The 22,735-nt window shown below is 42.8% G+C and overlaps 1 protein-coding gene across 19 annotated transcripts in view; it reads right to left on the bottom strand.

Moving 5' to 3' along the window:
* Nucleotides 1–22,735, bottom strand: part of KIAA1217 (KIAA1217 ortholog) — a 531,293-nt gene that overhangs the window by 60,669 nt on the left and 447,889 nt on the right. For 15 of the 19 annotated variants that reach the window (XR_007354929.2, XR_007354928.2, XM_048837886.2 and 12 more), the window contains 3 exons: nt 13,275–14,107; nt 734–838; nt 131–180 (listed from right to left, as the gene is read on the bottom strand). Coding sequence is in view for 17 of the 19 variants with exons in the window: in XM_048837886.2 (XP_048693843.2) it covers nt 131–180; nt 734–838; nt 13,275–14,107 (988 nt within the window). In the remaining 2 variants the exon portion in view is untranslated. Of the gene's footprint in view, nt 1–130; nt 181–733; nt 839–13,274; nt 14,108–21,251; nt 21,480–22,735 lie in introns of those variants that run through there. The other 4 variants (XM_048837873.2, XM_048837885.2, XM_048837883.2 and 1 more) reach the window with 2 other exon arrangements.

Genomic DNA, 22,735 nt, shown 5'->3' with positions numbered 1-22,735 from the left:
GCCTATAGCCTTGCTTCTGACACTATAATTACAGTTGCATTAGCATTCCCATAAGATGTTAATATCTACAGGACTCTGAGTTACAGTGTAGATTTGTGTATTCTGTACAATTAAAAAAGAATGGTCTTACCTGCACTGTCAATATTGCTTTTACTGGACATGGTTTTCACCATCTTCTCACTAAAGAAAGAAAGAAAAGAAAAGTCAGCTTTAAAATTTCCAAAACGGAATTTTTCTTGCAAATAGCTATTTAAGCAACTTTCAAGGACTAGCTTTACTGTAGATTTGCAGTGAGGTTTATCATAACTAAATAAAAATTACCCTGCTGACCATACAAACTGGGTTTTTGTTGTTGTTGTCAGGATTTTTTTGTTTTGTTTTTTTCATTTAAGTTGCTGGTGGATTGTAGATTTGTGGGTTTTTTGTTTGTTTGTTTTTCAAAATAAGCTTTTAAATACAGGTTAAGCAAAGGGGTACATTTCCAGCACTAAGCACAGAGATTTAACCATATTATTCCTATTAACATCAACAAGAACAATGCAGTTAAATCTCCATTCATTGGCTGGAATACTTTTCCCACTCTGCCTAACAATCCAGCTCTTATCAAAAGTGATAAAAAAGTTTTTAAATGTTGAGCATTCAGTCTTCTGTTATTACATTAAATGTTTAATTTTGCTGATTGATCATTAACAATAATTACAGAGAAACAGATTTAATGAATTCTTTTTTTTACCTAGAAGCATCTTTGCTATTACTTGTATTTGGCCCTTTAAAAAGCGCAGACTGAACAAGACCAGTTAAACTGGCAATCTGTTTCTCCATGGCTTGCATCCTCTCTCTGTAAGACAAGAGAATCGTTTGTTAAAGCCAGATATATTTGCTTTCAGACTCATTTTTCTAGATGAATGATTATCACAGGATTGGAAAGATGTTTGTGCAAAGGCTCATGGGTATCAATTTGCATACACCTTGTTAAAAAGGCTGGCCACATCCTGGTTTTAGACAAAGTGTCGTATGATAACAAACAGACAATACAAAGACATCTGCATGGGATAAAAAACAGATGATAAAAAGTATAGATTTAATATAGTGATCTCACGAAAAAGGCACTTAGCTCGTCAGCTAATAACTCCTGGAAACTATTGAAAATCATCCTCCCCAGAAACAATTCTGCAGCTATACATACATTTTCTTGTGTTTTTTTAATCTCCATTGGACTAGAGTTTTACCTGAGTATAAGGACTATACGATGAAGGACTTCAGGCTCCTTGTTGTTAGTATTTTAACTATGCGCAAAACCAGAATCTTTGCTTCAGAAGCATTTAATTTGCTCCAGCTGCCTGCTTCCCACCCAAAATCAGAATTCTTTGCATTTGACATCATAGCTATCTGCTGTGAAAATGATTGCAATGTCACAATCACAGGCATAGGACTTCAGGTAAAGCAAGAAGACATTAACTCTAAAATAAAGAGATCCCATTGTCATGCAAATGTCCTAACTAATTAAAAAAAGTAGATGAAAAGAAATAGAGAACAAATATGGTACATAAGGGCTATTGTCAATATTTTTCTTGAGGTGCCGGTCTGTATTAAACAACAAGGACCACATTTTTGGACAGGGAAGCTGGAGGTCCACACACAATTGTGTATCTATATTTGCACGTGTATTTAACAGAAGTGTACATAAAAATCAGGTAAATGCCCATGAGACCAGCTCAATAGGTTCCAAAATAGCCATTTGCACACAGAGTTCCTTGATTTTCACATGTCATCATGGTAACTGCTGGCCTGTAGATACATAACAGTGTAATGCCTCAAGTGTGCCTTTCTGAAAATTTGGCCCTAAATATTTAATACATTTAATGTTTTACACATGTATAAAATGTGGCATGACGCTATATTTTTATCTTTACTTCCCTTGAGAAATCAGTGGGAAATCAGACTAATGCCATTCCAGAACATGCTAAGAATCATCCGAAAAACAAGATGGCCAGGAACAACCACTTCCAAACGATGAGTGGCCTGATACAGCAGTAGCAATCATACTACTTTGCAGAAGATGTGCACAAGAGAAATTGGGACGTTCATACTCTGGGCCATTGTAAACTAAATGGTCAGGGGGACACATTCAGAGTTAGGTTTTTACTACATTACCACATCCACATGCCATCTTACAAGTGAGCTAGGCATATAGCAGTGCCTGCTCCCAGTATCAGGTCCCAGTACCAGCTTCAGGTTGGTTCCATAAAGAATACTAGTTGGTATGGGAAAATCAAGCATGGGTGTCAATAAATGGCTGAAGCTACATGAAATGATTGAAAGGATGCCACCACCTCTGCAACTAGTCACCAGGGGTCGCCTCACACCTACTCTGGACATGAAATTCCACTTTGTTGGGAAGCAATGAGCTGTGGGGAGCTGAGAGAGATTCTGCATCTCTGAAGCCTCCATAAGATGATGTCAAGGAAACAGGACACCAGAAACATCTGTGACAGAGAAGATCCTTACTGAAGGCAGAGGAGACACAAAGAAGGAGAGGGCTGAGTCAGCTGGCATCAAGGGATAAACTCTGGTGTGTCCGATCATTGCTTTAACCCACACACACACACACACCCCTTTCGTTTTCAAGCAGAAAGGCCACTTTAAGAGCGCCCTAAAATGTTAACGAATCTGACCTAATTTATTTTAAATTGAGAAATATGTTGCATCATTTTCTGTTTCCACCATTATTGACCTCAGAACTAAGAAAAGTGCTTTGGACCACAGTAACCTTTGAAACCATCTAGTGGAACAAAGAGCAAGCACTACATGTCTGAAGTAAAACCATTCTAACAAACTTTAATGCAGTGTTCCTGTCACTTAATAATGAAAGCAGTTTTCAGGTTTATCACCAAAAAACCTTTCTGGATCCAAACTGAACTGGAAGAAGACTATCTGCTTTACTAACATATAAATAACACTGTCTTTCCATCTCACACTTGACAATCTGGAAACAATTTTATTGTTCAAATTAAATTATGGCAATACAAAACTGATAACGAAAGGTTAGGAAAATATATTTTTATGGGGGGGGCAGGCTGAGAAGTAGAAGATGATGAGGAATCAACTTGTGCGATCAAACCCATAGCCCACGTTATTGTCACATGGTAAGAACATTAAGGATGCTAAAGAACGCTACATACAGTCCAGAATTCTTTATTTTGCAAAAGACCAGGCAGGATTTTTTTAAATGGTTCCATTCTTATGTCCATGTATTTATTATGATCATCTAAGCCAAAAATGGCTTAAGTAGGTGGCCTAAAATTAAGCCTCTAAACTGATATTTAGTCAACACAATAAAATTAGCCTGATTTTCAGAGAACTCACAGGTCCCAGTGAAGTCAATGAAAGCTACAGGACCTTTGAAGATCAGACTACTTTTATTATGGTGCTGAATATGAAGTGCCAGAGTTTGATAATTTTTCCTTTAATCATTAAATTTTCGGAATAAAAGATTGCCATCAGACCCGGTCACAGGATTGTACATAAACATTATGACAGCTGGGTCTAAACAGACCAGATGATCTATAGCCAGTGATGCCTGTGACTGTAAAACCAGCTACGGTCTGGAGAAGAAGAATATGCTTTGGTATCCTCTCCCCCTCCTGTCTCCTACAGAGGGAATGTGCTGGCAAGCTTTCCTCCCTGAGTCAGAGGGGGGTTAGAAATAATGTGCTATTGAGACCCCAGTGGCAGGATGGGATGCAAAAAAACCCCAGGAGAGGAGGAAAGAAGAATGTGTTGCACGGGAGCAGGAAGGAGAAGAATGTGCTGCCGCAGCCTTCCTGAGGACCCCTCCAACCATCTTAGCATGAAGAAAGAATGTGCCCTCATCACCCCATGTCCCAAGATTAGCCTCCATCTCCCCCGCAGCAAGGGGAAAGGGGAGGGTTGCTTGTTTTTCAGTGTTACCAAAGCAACTGCACATTTTGACTGTACAGGAATAGAAAGGAACTTGCTTACATTGTTTGGTATGATTTTCACAGGAACACGGGGAGAGCCAGTTGTTGTGTGAGGAGAAGGGCAGGGCAAAGACTGAACGTACACCCGGTTCCAACAGCTTTCTCAATCATACTTGGCACCTCCTGCACAAGCAGCATGGTGCCTCAGCAAAACAAAGTACTGCTGGAGAAACTCCTCAGTTTCATTCTTCAGGCAAGCAGTTTATAATTCTCTTCCTAGCCAGTTGTTCAGAAAACAAGACTGTCACACCAATCTCACTCTCTGAGAGAAGCACAACTAAACCAAAACCGTGTCTTTCTGGAGCCCAATCGCTGACAGCTCTGAGGCTTTAGATTCTATCATTAGGTTTATTTCTTGCGATTCAGTTGATCTTTGTGTGGAACAAGTCATCACCTGTATTGTAACTGGTTGGGGGTTGTTCTGTGCTGGGCACTACACTCTGCCACAGTGATATTCTTTTCCCACTGGGAAATTTCCAAGCATTACTTGCATGTTCCTTCCCTTTCCTGGGGGTATCTTTTATGTTCACACTATAGAGGAGCTGCTTCATGCCCGGTACAGGCACAAACTAGAAATTCAATCATGCAATCGTTCATTTATGTTCATCACCTACCCTAGGCTATGTGTGCACACCACTTTGAATACTCGTATTCAAATGGCTCTTCAGATACCACCCCAGGAGCTACTTAGCATGTTATCCCAGAGCAGGCTTTTTCAATGTGATGACATTTTATGTTTAAACCAAGGTACAGATTCTATATGATTCACCAGGAACAGGCATAGACATATTTTCTCCTGTTTAACCATGGGAGAAGAGCATATGTTAAAAATGTTAACATCATAAAAATAGGCTGGTAATTTTTGTATGAACTGCTTCTATGCAGTGGGAGAGCTTTGCATTTCTCAATTCCCAAATAGGAGTGGTACTGACAGACCTCACCTGAACCCTCTTCAGCAGGCAAGGTGGCTGGATGCAGGAACTCCAGGAAGGTGTAAAGTGAAGTGTAATGGGAATACTCTGCTTGCTGTCCCCAAGTAAAAGGATGAGCACAATTAAAGAGATGTTTGATTTCCGGCGTACATTATCATACATCTCAATCATCTTATAATAAAACCAGAATCAAACTCTCTCACCTGCACGGTAAATTAAGAGTAACACTTTTAAACGTTACTGAGTGCAATAATCTTTGCCAATCCTTATACATGAGCAATTATCCCACATCAGCTATAGGAAGTGGAATGTCTTATCTTGGTCATATTCCTCAACTAGCAGGATGCCAAAGTGCAGGTGCCATTCCCCTGTACAAATCATATGGGTTCAGCCACTTGGCTTGGCTTTCACTGGATGAACTGCATGCAGAGAAACTATATGTGATTCTGCCCAAACACAGAGAGATATCACTGCTAGCATTCTTTCTGGAGCAACCCAGGATACAAATTAGCACATGCCTTTTAAATGGGTGCAGCCTGCACTGCCTTCTGTAGTTAGCCAACTCTACTGGCAGGTATGGGGACAGGGCTGTGGCCATTACACCACCCCACTCTTTTTGGAGAGGCTGGTGCTAACAAGTGGCAATAGCATGGAGTAGCAGCTCTCCTCCCCACCCTACAGTCCCTGCGCAGGAGCCTAAGGTAGGGAGAAAACTTCTCAGAGACTTTCTATCACACCGGGTCAGAGCCAACCACAAGCAGGAGCCACCTATCATAGCCTTTTGCGTGCGGGAGCCAAAAGTGGAAGCCTAATCAGAAAATACTCTTAGCACCAGTAAAAGCTTGCTTATAATTAGATACTCTACTACATTTGATTGCAAAGTGTAAGACAAGGAAAGACCCCCAGGATGTATATCGGACTGGTCAATTATCTCAGGTCGATTTTGTCCAAAGTTATCCAGTAGCTAGAGAGTCATCTGGCTAAAGGGCTGGGGGATGGGGCGAGTTTGCAAGATCTTTAGGCCACATCACTGTAATACTTCCTCATAAATGCATTACTTATTGCATTAGTGATGGGGCTCCCACCGTCCACAACTGTGCTGAGGACAAATTAGATAAACAGCTTTTCTGGTTCACTGCTGGGGCTGCCCATACGCAGTTGTGTCATCCAAAACAGTGGTTTTATGATGGGAATAACATCCAATATGGCCTTGGATAAGGCCATCATACTTAGCTTACTATCTAAACACAAGCGTCAAGGTGTGAAATGTGACTGCATTAACTAAGAGAACCACTAGCTGCTGCTTTTTTTTTTTCCCATTTGACCTTAACATCCATCAGGATTCTTAGGTGGCATAAAAAGGCAAAGGCAAAAGTTGTGAGTTCAGAAAAAGTTTAATAAATCTCAGAAAACTGTATTTTTATTGCAGGGAGAATGTGTTGCACAATTAAATTGACATTTCAGTATCTGATGATAGTTGAGTAACAGCACTGAGTATTTATATAGTAATACTAAATATACTGGAATTTTACAACACTTAAGTGTTGTTTTATAAGCAATGTAAATAAATAATAATGCCATTTAATCAAGTTAATTCAGACTAACTTGAAAAAAATCAACTTTACTTCCAATCTCTCAGGATTCGTAGATCTGCACTGCCTACAGTAACCTCCAGAGTTAGCCACCATGAGCCAGACAAATGTGCCATCCAAAAAAATATGAAGCAAATCATCTTTAAAATTGCACATGGCCACTCACTAACAAAGTCACTTCTTCTTCTTCTGAGCCTCAGATTTAAGGGCTCATGATTCCTTAAAGATAAAACAGCTCAATCTGTTACACTGTTTCCATTACAATCAACATGGTAGGAGACTTTTAATATCTCTTTTGCATAAGAAAGTTCAGACATTTTAATTATTTTAACTTCCAGATGACACTTGAACCTTTTTTGCATCATTGTAAAGCAGAGTTTGTCACACAATTGTTTTGACAAATGAATTAGTCCAAGAATGAATTAGGTGCTCAGGTACCATGGAAGGAGATGCCTTGTGTGGTTCCTTCCCCACTCTGAACTCTAGGGTACAGATGTGGGGACCTGCATGAAAGACCACCTAAGCTTATTCTTACCAGCTTAGGTTAAAAACTTCCTCAAGGTATAAACTTTACCTTGTCCTTGAACCCAATGTTGCCACCACCAAGCGTGTTAAACAAAGAACAGGGAAACAGCCCACTTGGAGACGTCTCCCCCCCAATATCTCGAAGTTTTCTAAGAGGACCTCGATATCATCGCCTGCCTTGTAGGTGGGGAACTTCCTGGGATGTGAAGCGGTAACTGGAGAAGGATTGCTATTCTGCGGAGCCTTTGCCTTCTCCATCTCCAATGCATGCTTCCACTCTTTTTCCTTTGCCTCCATTTCTCTCCTGTGGGCAGCCTCTTTTTCCTCCTCAGCATGCTTCCATCCTTTTTCCTTTACCTCCATTTCTCTCCTGTGGGCAGCCTCTTTGGCTTTTTTGCCTTGGGTTCTGTCATCTTAGCCTCTCTGTTTTTAACTAACTTTACACCCGAGAGTAAAAAAAAAAAAAAAAAAAACTGGCTTGTAAATTCTTTGTGTGTGCTGTAATGTGATACCTATGTTCTCTGATAGCTATTCTGAGCCTACAGAAAAATCCTTTGTCTCCAGGCAAATAGACAGAAAAACCCTCTAGTTACTCTTAGCTTAAAAAAAAAAAAACTTTTCAGGTCTGTGAAAACTTATGAATTTCCCTGCAGGAGGTTAACTACCCTGCCTTGAGGTAGAGAAAACTCCAGCTCAAAAAAGACAAATCCCTTTGCTACACTTGCTGCTTTGGCCCCCAGGCAGAGACAAAAAAACTCTAACTGCTTTTAGCTTAAAACCTGCTTCCAAGCAGACCAAAGGAAAAAAAATGTCCTTTTAAAATCCTACTGTGCTTCTGCTTCAAAATGATCTAAAAAAAAAATCACAAAATTATCTAAAAAAAGTCTTAAAATGATCCCAATGCTCTGCCACCATGTCAAGGTTCCTTCCCCACTCTGAACTCTAGGATACAGATGTGGGGACCTGCATAAAAGACCACCTAAGCTTATTCTTACCAGCTTGGGTTAAAAACTTCCTCAAGGGACAAACTTTGCCTTGTCCTTGAACCCTATACTGCCACCACCAAGTGTGTTAAACAAAGAACAGGGAAAGAGCCCACTTGGAGACATCTTCCCCCCAAAATATCCCCCCAAGCCCTACACCCCCTTTCCTGGGGAAGGCTTGATAAAAACCCTCATCAATTTGCATAGGTGAACACAGACCCAAACCCTTGGATCTTAAGAACAATGAAAAAGCAATCAGGATCTTAAAAGACGACTTTTAATTGAAGAAAAAGTAAAAGAATCACCTCTGTAAAATCAGGATGGTAAATACCTTACAGGGTAATCAGATTCAAAACATAGAGAATCCCTCTAGGCAAAACCTTAAGTTACAAAAAGACACGAAAACAGGTATATACATTCCATTCAGCACAGCTTATTTACCAGCCATTTAAACAAAAGGAAATCTAACGCATTTCTAGCTAGATTACTTACTAACAAATTCTAATACTCCATTCCTGTTCTGTTCCCAGCAAAAGCGTCACACAGACAGACAGACAGACCCTTTGTTTCCCCCCCAATCCAGCTTTGAAAGTATCTTGTCTCCTCATTGGCCATTTTGGTCAGGTGTCAGCAAGGTTATCTTAGCTTCTTACCCCTTTACAGGTGAAAGGGTTTTGCCTCTGGCCAGGAGGGATTTTATAGTTCTGTATACAGAAAGGTGGTTACCCTTCCCTTTATATACCCTTGGAAATAGCAGAGATAAAATAAATAGAAGAAAGAATTATCTACAGCAAGCCAAACATTAAACCCCGAACATTAACCTTGACAGACTTGTTAGTTAGGAGATTGATTTCCACAGCATATAATCAACATGGGAAACTCCAAAGGGGGAAGATGGGAAATATCTTTGAATACCTTTTCTTGGCCCCAGTTCCATCCCTGCTGACATCAAAGTCCCAAAAGCAAACGCCCCATTGTCTTCAGCAAAAGCAGGATATGGTTATTAGAGGTCAAACACACACAACTTCCAAACATGCTAGTGTAGCACCAGTTTCTTTCTACCTGCTCATTTCATCCCAGGAAACAGAATAATTCAAGGAGAATTGCAGGGGAAAGAGAGAATTAGTCAAAATTCTATCCACGTAAATTTCTTCTCTGCATTTATGCTTAATCAATACATTTTATGTGGCCAAGAAAGAGCTTAGGATAATATTACTTCAAGGTAAGTTCTAAGAATAGGCAGTGCAAATCACACTTTTTTTCTTTTTAAAGCAAGTTAGATTGTACAGTATTAATAGCAGCTCTTAGATAGCCGGTTTGAGGTTTTCAGAGGCCTCAGACCACTTCTAGTCATTTTAAAGGGGTCTGTTAACTACAGAATATCTACATAAAAAATGACGAGACCACTGAGGCCTCCACTGCCTGGCCCCTTAGGAACTGTTTATATATGTACAAAATGAATGTAAAACGCTACCATTCTGATGTGGCAAGGCTTGCACAGGGGTCAATGAGCACACAAGGTACATGGCAGTGCAGAATCTGATCCTCCAGATGGATTCAGTCCTCAGGTCCCCAACCACTGAAGTTAGGGTTGCCAACTTTCTGATTGAAGAAAACCGAACACCCCTGCCCCGCCCCCTACTTTCTCCATCTCCCCACACCCACCCTCGCTCACTTGCTCATTTTCACTGGGCTGGGGCAGGGGGTTGGGGTGTGTGAGGAGATAAGGGTTCTGGCTGGTGGTGCAGGCTCTGGGGTGGGGCTGAGGATAAGGGATTTGGGGTGCAGGAGGAGGCTCCAGGCTGGGGCCAAGGGGTTCAGAGTGTGGGAGGAGGCTCCAGGCTGGAGTAGGGAGTTAGACTGTGGGGGGTGTGGGCTCTGGGGTGGGGCTGGGGATGAGGGGTTTGGGGCACAGGAAGGGGCTCTGGGCTGGGGCCACAGGATGCAGAATGCAGGAGGGGGACAGGAGGTTGGGGTGTGGGCTTCAGTGAGTTTGGGGGGGGCTCAGGGCTGGGGCAGGGGTTGGGAGCGGGTTCGTGATGTGGGCTTCAGCCAGCGCTTACCTCAGGCAGCTCCCGGAAGTGGCAACATGTCCCTCTGGCTCCTAGGTGCAGGGGCAGCCAGGGGTCTCCATGAACTGGCCCTGTCTGCAGCCATCTCCCCCGCAGCTCCCATTGGCTGCGGTTCCCAGCCAATGGGAGCTGCAGAGCCGGCGCTCAGGGTGGTGCCTGTGCCACAGGCAGGGGCTGCGCATGGAGACCCCTGGCCACCCCAGCGCTTAGGAGCCAGCGGAACATGCTGGCCGCTTCCAGGAGCTGCGTGGAGCATGCCGCTGCGGCCACCTGGACTTCTAGTGACCCAGTCAGCTGTGCTGACCAGAGCCACCAGGGTCCCTTTTTGACTAGGTGTTCCGGTCAAAACTGGACACCTAGCAACCTTAAGTCCAGCTGACTTCAATTGTTCTTGCTTATATGGGTGAAAGTCAGTCCCATGCATAGGGCTGGCATGAGACCTGTGCATCACTTAAGTCCCACATAAACCCTCACCAAAGGGCTTATGTAGAACTTAAGCACTGTGTAAGCCTGTGAATTTTGCCACATGACTCAGGCCTGGTCTACATGGGGGGCGGGGGGGAAAAGCTAAGTCGGTCTAAGTTACGCAACTTCAGCTACGAAAATCGCGTAGCTGAAGTCGACGCACTTAGAGTTACTTACCCCGGTGTCTTCACTGCAGTAGGTCAACTGCTGATGCTCCCCCGTCAACTCCACCTATATTTCTCGTTTCGGTGGAGTACCGGAGTCGACGGGAGAGCGCTCAGCGGTCGATTTATCGCATCTTCACTAGATGCGATAAATCGACCCCCGCTGGATTGATTGCTAAGGAGGTAAGTGTAGACATACCCTAAGGGCTGAAGTATCAGGCCTGTTATTTTATTTTCTCATTTGATAGTACCTGTGCTGCTGATAAAACAAGTGGGGCTTAGACACCTTCTGATTAGACGATAGCTGTGCCACCTCCCATTGCCAGATATAAAGATGCTTCATCGCTTCCATTATAATTATTGCCTGTCAGCTGTTTATAATTGAGCTGTAAAAATTCAGCTTAAGCTGAAACAGAATTCAGCATCCTCAGCCAGGAGGCACTTTGTATTATTTATTTCATTTAATACAATTGCAATAAAAATTGGTTTTACTGTTTATGAAATTATGAAAGGATTATTTCAATAAGTCTTAAGGCTCTTCATAGTTGTATAACTCAAAAACATTTCCTAAAGTAACATTTCAGAGGTTAGACAATAGACTAATTTGCACTGATTGCTTTTGGTATTTAGTATGATTTTTTAAAATAGCCCAGACACTCAAGGTTTCAAGAAACAAAATAAAACACGAGCACTTTCCAGTGTAATTTTGTTAATAAATAGTGGGTTGAATTTTAAATACATGTATATATTTAGAAGTGCTATTATGCAAATATTGTATTCATAATTTTAAATGCACTTTAGGGACAATACTCAGATTGCTGGTGCAGAATTATTTGTAAATTCACTAGTGTGTATGTGTGCGTGTGCACACATGCATGTGTGGGCATGCATGGGATTACACTTGGAGGTATCCTTAAGTCTCATGCCGCGTTGATCCTCTCTCTAGCTAATTACAGTTGGAGGAGACTCATTCTGAGCCTGTCAATCAGATGTGTGGTAGAAGTCTGCTCAGGCCTAATTTTAAAGCCCAAACTGGACCCAAACCAGACTGGAGAGTGTTGAGTTGTTTTCAGACCCGATATTTCCCCCTGAGCTTGTGTCAACACCACTGCTGCCGACTCATCCCTGCTTTCCTCACACAAGGAATTCCTGCTCCTCACACCCCATGAATATGTGCTCTGCAACTCATCAGAACGCTCACTCTGTAGCATACACAGCGCAGTAAGGTGGCAGTGGCCAGCAGCAGTTGGGACACGTAGCCGCCACTGCACCAACCCCACAGGCAGGAGGAGGTGATCAGAGACAACCTGAGCAGGTCGGGTTGCTGTCAGACCAGATTCACACTTGACACTCTAGTTGGGTTCTGTTGGGTTCCCATTGGGCTGCAAAACTCTACGTAGTGGGGGCACTTAAGAGAGATGTGAGGCACTACTTCTCCCCCAGCGCTGAGTCATTAGTTACCTTTCACAGCCTTTAGCATTTGAGAGCCTAGCATTGTCCAGCTAGCCTCCTTCAATTCCCTAAAGAGTTCTGTAAAAGTTAGCAGCACAGTCAATAGCCTATCATTAGTACAACTGTACTGGTATATCTTAGCCAATTGCCAATATAATCATCTTTCTGCCCTAGGGTAGGGTCTATGCCAGCAGAAGTCATCATAAGACCTTTGTGCAAATCTGACCCTTAAGAAGACAGGAGAGATCACCGTCAGGTGATAACTAACAGGTAGGTCATCAATTAACCATTTGTTCTGCTAGAAAAAATCAGCAGAAAGAACATTCTTGTTTCACAAAAAGGAAAGGAGGACTTGTGGCACCTTAGAGACTAACCAATTTATTTGAGCATAAACTTTCGTGAGCTACATCATCGGATGCTGTGAGCTGTAGCTCACGAAAGCTCATGCTCAAATAAATTGGTTAGTCTCTAAGGTGCCACAAATCCTCCTTTTCTTTTTGCAAATACAGACTAACACGGCTGCTACTCTGATTCTTGTTTCAGTTTCTTCAACAGGATGGGCTTGCTGATCTCAGCAATGCTCCCCAAAGAGTATATTAAAAACAAACTATTCTACTTTTATGCAAATCCATTTTTTACAACAGATAAGACAGCCAGTGATAAATTCTTCCATTTCCTCACACTAGATGAGAAAAACTCCACTCCGTAAAGAATAGAAATTGTAATATCAGAGTGTCATTCTTAACAGGTGTGAAATATATTCCCTTAATAGCACTAGCAGTATAACATTTGTTCTTGTAACATGATTTACTTGTCTGAAAAAAAAAATCCGTTAATCATTTTATTTTTTCAAATGACTGAAATGTACCACTAATTAATATGATCCTGGATCACCATTAGGAGGCAACACTTTTTTGGAAGTAAATTTGGTTCTTTTGGTACATCACCTCCTTTAAATTACTTACTGCCCTAACAGTTCCCTAAGGACCACACCCCAATATATTGGGCTCCAGTGTATTAAATGAGGTTATGCACACAGATCAGGACTCTCTCTCATTTACATACCTTACATTCTTGCTCTGTCTTACCTTGTCTCTTTGTCTTTGGGCACCGCAGCGGATCCATAGCCAAAAACCTGTTTGTCAGCCGCAGACGGAACTACCTCGACCATGCCAGGTGAACCCATAGCATTCCGTGCTTTAGTTTCCACAAACATCGGTGCTCCTGGTTCTTTTTTAAAGGACTGGCGACTAGGAGAAGATCTGTCTGGCTGGACAACATGAGGGGGCACATGAGTGTTATGCTGAGTATGAATATCGATCAGTCTCATGTCAGCGACTCTGTGAGGAGAGGCAGGAGGAGTTTTAGGACCAAGAGTTGGCAAATGGCTGTCAGGATATTTTCTTGGTTTTTGTCTGTACAATGATTGCTCCATCATTTCAGGTTGCAGAGAAGGGCTACAGTAAGTGTTTGAAGACCTCATTGCACTGCGATGATAAGCAACAATGTGATCAGGAACGTCAAGAGGGTGTCCAGTATGGGGAGCAGCAACACTCATCCTCCCCTCGTGATACAGGTAAGGGTCGGCATACAGGCCTTCATTTCGAAACAGTGCAAGGTTTTTGTTACTCAGGTCCTCATCTGGTTTCACGTCCCTTCTTTCCAAAATGGCACTAGGGCTTGGTGATATGGATCTTGATGCTGACACACTTGAGAGCCTGTCTCTGGGAATTGTTGCATTGCCTGGCATGCCCACGGGCCTGGCCCCACCATAAGGAATTCTGGATGGAGACGGGGGCATAGAGTGGGGCACAGGTGTAATGGGAGATGAGCTTGGAATTGCATGAGAAGGATGTGTAGCAGATCCTGGCCGGGGAGCATTTGGGCCGTCTCGGCCTATGTAAGCAATTTCTCTCTGCATCTGAAATAAAGGAAAACCATATGAGACACATTTTTACTCATTAGCCTACACACCACATTAGCTGCTGCTTAGACATCAACTACAGTGAAAAGAATTTAACTTAAATTTCTTTATCATATATTTAAATAAAATAAACTCTTTTGAGACTGCAGCTCCTAAAGAAAATATGATCTGCAGAAGGCAGGAAAACTGGCCCACGTTAATAGAATATTAGAGAATTTTCTAAATTCATTTACTAATACAAGAAATATATTATGAGCATTCTCACTGATTATTTGGACTACAGTAGCATGGAGAGGCCTGAACTGAGATCTCGGCCTCATTTTGCTAGCTGCTGGACATGCACATAATGACAACAGTCCCTGCCTTGAAGACCTTATATATCTGTCTGAAATAAAAATACAGCTATGAATGATTGATTCTAAATTTTGTCAGGGGCCATCAACAATTTGCTGGTGCTTTTACTTATGTATCAGAAACGAAGCTTAATTAATGCCTGTGATGAGTCTTGAATGATAAGTAGGGGAGGTTGAGGATCAGCTGGGATCCATCAAAGATGCAGAGGACCTCATTTCCAAAGGAAAAAAATCTTTGCTTTGCTTTAAAATGTGTCGTCCACTCAATATGGGTACGTCTACACTGCATGTGGGGTCAGCCTCCCAGCCCAGGTCCACAGACTCACGCTAGTGCTCTAAAAATAGCTAGGTAGACGTTGTGGCTTGGGCTGGAGCTTGGGCTCCGAAGCCTGGGGCGGGGTGGGGAGCTTGAGAGACTGAGCTGCAATATCAAAGCAGCAACTACACAGCCATTTTTAGTGCACTTGCACGAGCCCTGCTACCACAAGTTTGAGGAACCAGGCTGGGAGGCTTGCTCCAAGACGCTGTGTAGACATGTTGACATCGCACCCCACCATTTACATGGGATTCCAGCAAAAAACCAAATTCATCACCAAACTAGAAGGATCGCTACCTTAACTTGTTTAGCAACATGCGACCTACGTGCCTTGCTACGCACCGTCTGTTTGAAATCCTTGTCCAACGTTTACTCCTTCATATTATGATAATGTGGCTGGATTTTGCAGCAATCACAATGCATGCCAGCTAGGGAAGCAACGGGTTACATTCTCTCCCTATCCCACCCACAAGTTTTTCCATTGTTAAGGAAATTGCCATGCCTGTATACACAGCAAAACTGTTCCTCTCACAGCAGATGCCACACTTCGGAATTACAAATGACTCGCCCTAGGACTGGAGTTCAGGGATTTGCAACACCAGGCATCAACAAAAAGGAAGGAGAGGAGATAACCTGGCAGCAGCAGCAAAAATACAGAAATAAATAAAACAGAACAAAGAAGAGCACAAGGACGGACCGTGAAAACAACAACAAACTCCAAGCCAGACTGTTTCAGCCACAAGGAGAGACATGGACAATTTTATCATTTGTTCAGTGAATTAATATAATTTAGGATTTTAAATAAAAACACTGTACAATAAAATTTAATATGCACAATCCCTACTGAATAAATGATAAAATGAGATGACTAACATTCTACATACACAGCTGTCTGTCCTGCTTTGAGAGACAGGGTTAGCCTTACAGGTGGGCACCGTGGTCAGGGGGATGCTGCAAGGTAAGAGGCTAGCGCTCATCACCTGGGCTCTGCTCTCCACTTGTGAGTGGCTTTGTTGCTGGCGTGGTGTTCCGGCTTGGCAGAAGGGGCAGGAAGGTCGGGCTGGCTCCCAGCTGGGGGAGGGACTAAAGTTGCAGGAGGCAGAGAGGGTTGTTTCAACTTGTGGCTTGGGAGGGTCTGCCCTGGGGTGAGCTGCAGGAGCGCTACTGGGCCTGGGGAAGTGCCCTGCAGGACGGGCAGGGGCCAGGGCTGGCCTTGCCCCTGGGGCGATACCATGCACCAGTCTGTGCTGGACTGTGGGGAGAGCTGCTTCTGCCAATCGTCTCCTGCTCTCACTCCAGGCTGCCTGGCGCAGCCCGCCCACCAGGGTAGCTGCTCACTTGCCCCCAAATGCCTGTGAAGCAGGGGTGGATGGGGCGCGTCCGGGCTGGTGACAAGAGCTCCTGCACAACGGTGTCTGTCCAAAGTTGGGCAGTGCTGAGGAGTGGAGGGGGCGGGGCTCCCTGGGCAGGTTCCCAGCTGCTCGGGGAAACAGACCCTGTGCTGGGTGTGTGCTGTGCTAGTCTTCAGTTTGTGCTTTGCTGCACTCCCATTCTTCCAGCACTTTGCACGGTTGCCAACCCGGTGTTCTCGCCGCAGCTGCCAGAGGCTCGAGTGCTATAGCGAGCCAGTGCTGAGTGTACAGGCTGCCCAGGCTGTTTGCAGGGGTCTCTGCTGTAGGTGCACACAGTCCTTAACGTAACTTAAAAGCTTCTCCAGTAAACTTAAGGTGTGTGACCATACTGTGTATCCGTACTTAACCTCAAAGAAAGGGTGCCAAAATACGAATATGCCCATAGCGCCATTTTCCCTAAGGCCAGCCCTGTTGAGAGAGACAGCCACACACTGTGCTGTGTCTTCTGAAGCCAGATGCTATGCACAGGCCTGATCCAAAGCTCATTGAAGTTAATGGAAAGACTCCTGCTGACTACAGTGGGCTTTGGATCAGGCTCCCCAAGTGTAAATCGGACATGTGGCAATGGGTGCCTGTGACTGTGACAGCAGGACTGAGACCAAAGTCTATAATCATTGTGCACAATAACAGTCTTCTAAGGTGAAGAAATAATAGATGCTGGGATTCCCAGGCAGGCACACACACGAGAAATTTGATAATATGAGGCCGAGAGGAGAAAAGTGTCAATAGGAAACTTGAAAAGCCCAGAATTAACAGTGACAGGTCTAATATCCCCTAATCAATCCAACACTCATGCTGAATGGTCACTCATTTCTCCTGAGGCAGAGGACTCATTCAGCACAAAATTCCTGTTTGGCTGCATGAAGACATAAATGAAGAATTCACACAGAAATGGAGTATTGTTTGTTAGGATAAAGATATTCAGGCCTGTCTGCAAAGGCCTGTACTTTAAGAATTTAGGGGTATTCTTATCACTTGGCTAGTTCTAGAGGTATAAAAGAAAGAATCAAAATCACTGTCTGCTGGTGTAAGGGCCTTCTCTTACTGTGACAGTCTGAGGCCCTGTTCTTAGGCTAAGGCCTTTGGCTAAGCAGCAGAGGCAGCCATAAGCTAGGAAGCGACTGGTCACATCCTCACATTCCAAACTAGTCACATTGAAAGAAGGTGCTATTGGGCTGTTAGGAATACAATCCTGTCCTGATAATGCCTATCGCCTCCAGAGAAAGGGAAGGGCCTAGAAAATGTAAAAGGAAACAGCATCCTGTCTGGCAAGAACTCACTTATCAATACTGGGATGTGAAATCCTCACTTCTGTATTGTTTTGTCATTATAGTTCCCACTTTGCTATTGTTTGTCTGTATAATCTCTGTCTGGTTCTGTGATTGTTCCTGTCTGCTGTATAATTAATTTTGCTGGGTGTAAACTAATTAAGGTGGTGGGATATAATTGGTTACATAATCATGTTACAATATGTTAGGATTGGTTAGTTAAATTTCAGGAAAATGATTGGTTAAGGTATAGCTAAGCGGAACTCAAGTTTTACTATATAATCTGTAGTCAATGAGGAAGTGAGGGGGTGTGGGCATGGGCATGTGGGTAAGGGAGATGGGAACAGGGAATGGGGGTAAGAAAATTGGAATCATGTTTTGCTAAAGGGGGAAATGGGCACAGGGAATGGGAGTAAGGAAGTTGGAATCATGTTTGGCTAAGGGTAGGAATGGGAACAGGGACACAGGTGTAAGGCTCTGTGGTGTCAGAGCTGGGAAGGAGGATACTAAGGAAGGAAACTGGAATCATGCTTGCTGGAACTTCACCCCAATAAACATCGAATTGTTTGCACCTTTGGACTTCGGGTATTGTTGCTCTCTGTTCATGCGAGAAGGACCAGGGAAGTAAGTGGGTGAAGGAATAAGCCCCCTAACATTGTTCAAAATAGGACTGGCCAGTACCTGGCATTTACAGTCCTTGCCCCATATCCATTTGTGCCAAGTACTGGCACATTTATTAATATTTATTCCCTATTTGTACTACAATAGCACACAGAGTTCTCAGTCAAGACTGGGGCCCGACTGGGGCCCCATTGTTTTGGGCATGGCACTAACACATAGAAAGACACTGTCTCTGTCCTGAAAAGTTTATAATGTAATTGAAGACATGACACAAAAAGTGGGTGTAACAATCAGAAGAAGGGAACGGCAGGGGTGGAAAGAGAAGGAGGGAGAGCATGGGTAACAGTGACAGGACACAGGGTTATGTAGACGGGATACATGTACAGCTTGATGAATGGGAGTCATACAATTTTTATGTGTTTGGATTATAGCTTCTGCTTTCACCTGTCCAGTTTCTTTCTCTCCTGTTGTTCTGTCTCTGTTCCAAGTACCCAGGTTTTTTGCCCATGAGTACTTTAGAACTGCATACAATGGTCTCTTTTTTTCCTTCTCATCTCTGTTCTAACTTTTGTGAGTTTCTACTCTCTCTCTCTTTAATTCTTTTTTGCTCTCTCCTTTATCCATCCTCCTTCTGCCCCCCTCTTCCCATACACTACTGGCATACACTGGGCCTCCTGTTCTGGTGTGAAAGGCAAATGCCTCAGGAACAAAGTAAAGAGGAGACTGAGCTGGCCCGAGCCAATATAAGTGATCTCCTGCCACAGCCAGCCTGCAGTAAGGGTGAGGTAGCAATGCTCCTAATGAGCTGTAATGTAATGTCCCATGCTTCACAACTGCAGTCACACTAGGGTGACTAGATAGCAAGTGTGAAAAATCAGGACAGGGTAGAGGGTAACAGGTGCCTATATAAGAAAAAGCACCACCACAATCTGCCTGGCTCTCACACAGTTGCATGTTATGGAATGGAAGCCATAAAAGAGCCTTTACTCTTCCTTGCATAATGCATGTATGGGCTGTGCGGAACTGCAGTCTCTGTAATCCGTGGAGTGCAGGGCCTGGTCCATCCCTATGTCCCTGAATCACGTGGCACCCCAGAGGAGAGGATGGAGGCCTCATGGGCAGCAGAGGACAAGCTGCAATTCAGTAAAGGGTGCAGTAGTAGGTATGGCATGTTTCAAGATGCATTTTGCCTTCCAGTGCTCCAGTTGAGACTGCTCTGCCATGCTGCCCCTTACACTAAGCTGTACCTAAATGGCACTATCTAGCCCACATCTTTTGTATTTTTCCCTTGCATACACGTAAGAAGGAAATGTTAAAACAAAGGACTGATACTCTGAACTCTGTTCCTTGCTCTATCAACTCACTGTGTCCTTAGGCAAATCACATCACCTCTCCGTGACTTGGTTTACTCAACTGTAAACTGGATTTAATTATAACCAATACTTTTCCAGGGCTTTGAGATTTTTGAATGAAGATGCTATGGAAAGTGCTAATTATTATTACAAAAATGATTAATATATTTATATGTAAATAATTTTTAATGAATAGGTTCTGTAATCATTCCACTAGAAAAAATATCTTATTACTTTTTTAATCAAGTGAAATATTTAATTTAAAAAAGACAAATGAATTAGTTAATTTATTCCTTCATCAGAATAAAATTAGAACCAAACTGTCCTAATTAACCTGAAATCTTAGTTGTAGTAGTTGCATTATAACAGAGTTTCTATAGCTGAGTTACTGACCTTCCATTCTGGCTTTGCACTGCTGAAAGAATAAGTCAACTTTACTAAATTTTGCAAATAAATGTCAATATAGTTCTGCACTGGCTGAAATAATTTAATCTGAAATAAGAAACAGTACCTCTGAAAATTACAGAGTTGGTAAATGGTTTGAAAAACACCAGTGGCCTCTAAGCACAACCAAACATGTCACTAGCGCCTATAAAAAGTATTAATTTACTGGCTCCAGTGACAACCCACCATTAGAGTACCTAATCGACTGGTCGCTGTAGATTTCAAAGTAGTGGTTTCTCGTCCTCTGCCCATGCTACCATTCCATGTTTCCATTCTTCTTTAAATCACCAACCCTGCAGTCTGCCAATGTTAATCAGTACTTTGGATGCTCCAATTTATTGTAAATGAGGTAGTCTTCCAACTCTCCTGCTCTGTGCTCACAAACCCTATGTAGGGCTCACTTCTAAATGGGGGTGAAGTGGGTGGGTCATAGGAACTAATGGGAGCTGCTCAACTAAGTGTTGAGCTGTTCACTACTCTGGAAACATTGAGGGAGGTGTTATGGTGCATAAGCTATAATCCTTCTACTAGCAGGACAACTTGTTTTCCTGGACAGTGGCTGCCGATCACCCTCACCTTCATACTGTGGTGTACCATAGGCAACATTCAATCCCCATGGCCCAACACAGACCTTCTTCGGTGCTATGCATCCATATGAAAAGGGGTATGGGCACAAGTACTGGCTAGCCATGAGAAGCATAGTGCACTTTTTCAATGTACTGTATGGTTGCTGCTTGCTTGCTGGCTGAGGTGGTGTGTGCAGCTTAGCTGGTACACCATCTCTCCTTCCGTATGGCACAGGATCAAGCACATACTTAACATTTTTCTTGATTATACCCAGTTCTTTCATGTACACCTGCACATAAGCCTAGCCTCTACAGCTATACAAATGTTTATCTCATGGTATTTTACATGTTTGGCTCAGATGTTGCCCTTACGGATCCCTGCTTACACATAAGTTTAATTCACACAGTATCCTAAAAGTCCTATGGGGAAGCAAAGAATACCCATTTAACTTTTTATTGAATATAGAGCAAATCTATAAAACTCCAAGCTAGCCACAAAAGAAACTTAAGAGCAAAAATAATGGCTGACTGCTTAAACTCATCTATAGTCAATGTGTACATTAACCATGGCATCTATAAACATGTGGCGAAGATTTTCAGGACATATTTTAGACTGTCTGTTCTTTCAGGCACAAATTTAAAAAATATGCTTAAGTACTCTACCTCTAATCCGTGTATTTGTGCCTACTGTTCCGAGACTGCCATTAAAAACAATACTATTTTTTTTAACTAGACAACATTGCAACTCAAAGACAAATAAAAATATCCTTGCTAAAGGTTTTTATTCTGAAATAATTAAAACCACTTACTTTTACTTAGGGAAATCACCTGCATGGATATAGCAGTAAGAAGAGCATTTGGTTCCACTTCATAAAATACAGTTCTTTTGTTTACAGCCTTGAATCTGAATCCTCAGTCTAGAATAGGACATTTTAGGCATCCAGAGTTCTTGGAAAAAGATTTTAAACCTTAAAAAGGCTCCTCATTCCCTCTGCTCGCAACAAGTATGGGCCATTTTGTTTTACTGGATCATCCAAATAGTGCTGCTTCAAGAGACTTAAGTACTTTTCCACAGAATAAGTCTGCAATTTCCCCTCCCCTTAGAAATTAGTCACTAAATAACCTTTGTGGCATGTCACCCAGCCACAAACTGTGCATCCTACTGCTATGTAATTCAATCACTGAACAATTTCTTTAATGTGTGTGTATAAAACATAAAGAAGAGACTAACATTAAACAATGAAGCAATACAGAGTCTTGCAAAGGAGTGAACCATAAATAAAACAGCAGGTAACCTTTATTGAGGGAGAAAGGCTTATTCTAAAAGAAAACAATATGAAATACACATGTTAATTATTCAGTAAGAACTCAGTAAACTCAGCATTGCAGAAAACTTAGGAAAAACACAGAACGCATTGATCTGAGCAACCTTTAAAGTAATCAGATTGGTAGAGACATTTAGGGGAATGAAATGTGAAACTCTCCCTAAGATACAGCACCTGAGCAAAACAGGAGGCTGTCTACTAATTAACCAGTTACCTTAGCAGCTTTACCAAGCTGAACTTTGGGACCATTGTAAATCAATTTCATTGTTATCTCATTAGAACATTGTACACGCAATTAAGATCACTTTTGGAAAAAAGAGACAGTTGAAAAAAGAGACAGTTAAAAAAGCAACTGTCGATTATTTATTTAGAATGATTACAGGAAAACGACCTTCCCTCCGACCCCCATACCCAAAATATCCAATAATGTTGGAAATACGTTTTTAAAAATGCAATACTCACTCAGGTCGGAGAGATGGAACTGAAATGACACAGGGAAAACACAAAACATAAGCACTTTACAGCACTGCAGTTATCTGCTGCATGTTTATTTTTTAAAAATGCCACCTGTGTCATTATAGTGGGCATTTGTGGGCTAGATCTAAAAGGGATTTAGATGCTTAGCTGCCACTTTCGGTGCCCAAAGCCAAAATCTCAAATCCCTGCTCAACTGCCACCTAACCCTGTAGGTGCCTAAGTTTCCAGCGGTGAAATCCCCTAGCTGCCTGAATTTCTGCCAGGGGGCATGTGCACAGCTGCCTAAGCCCTGACGCCAAGTCCCCTAAGCCTCAATGGAATTCACAAACTAGGTGTCCTCCTGCCTATCTTGCCCGCGGGCCCCAATCTGGTAGGCATGCTCTGAGCACGCCTACTGCATTGGGCCTTGGACAAAACACAGCTGGAAGAGGATGAGAAGATAGTGGTGGTGCTGGCCCCTTTATAACTTTTGCCCTGTGGCTAGAGCACCC

This window comes from Caretta caretta, chromosome 2 (genome assembly GCF_965140235.1).
Source record: "Caretta caretta isolate rCarCar2 chromosome 2, rCarCar1.hap1, whole genome shotgun sequence".
NCBI lineage: Eukaryota > Metazoa > Chordata > Testudines > Cheloniidae > Caretta > Caretta caretta.
Note: the sequence above shows the minus strand (reverse complement) of the source record. Positions and strands in the feature narration are given on the sequence as shown.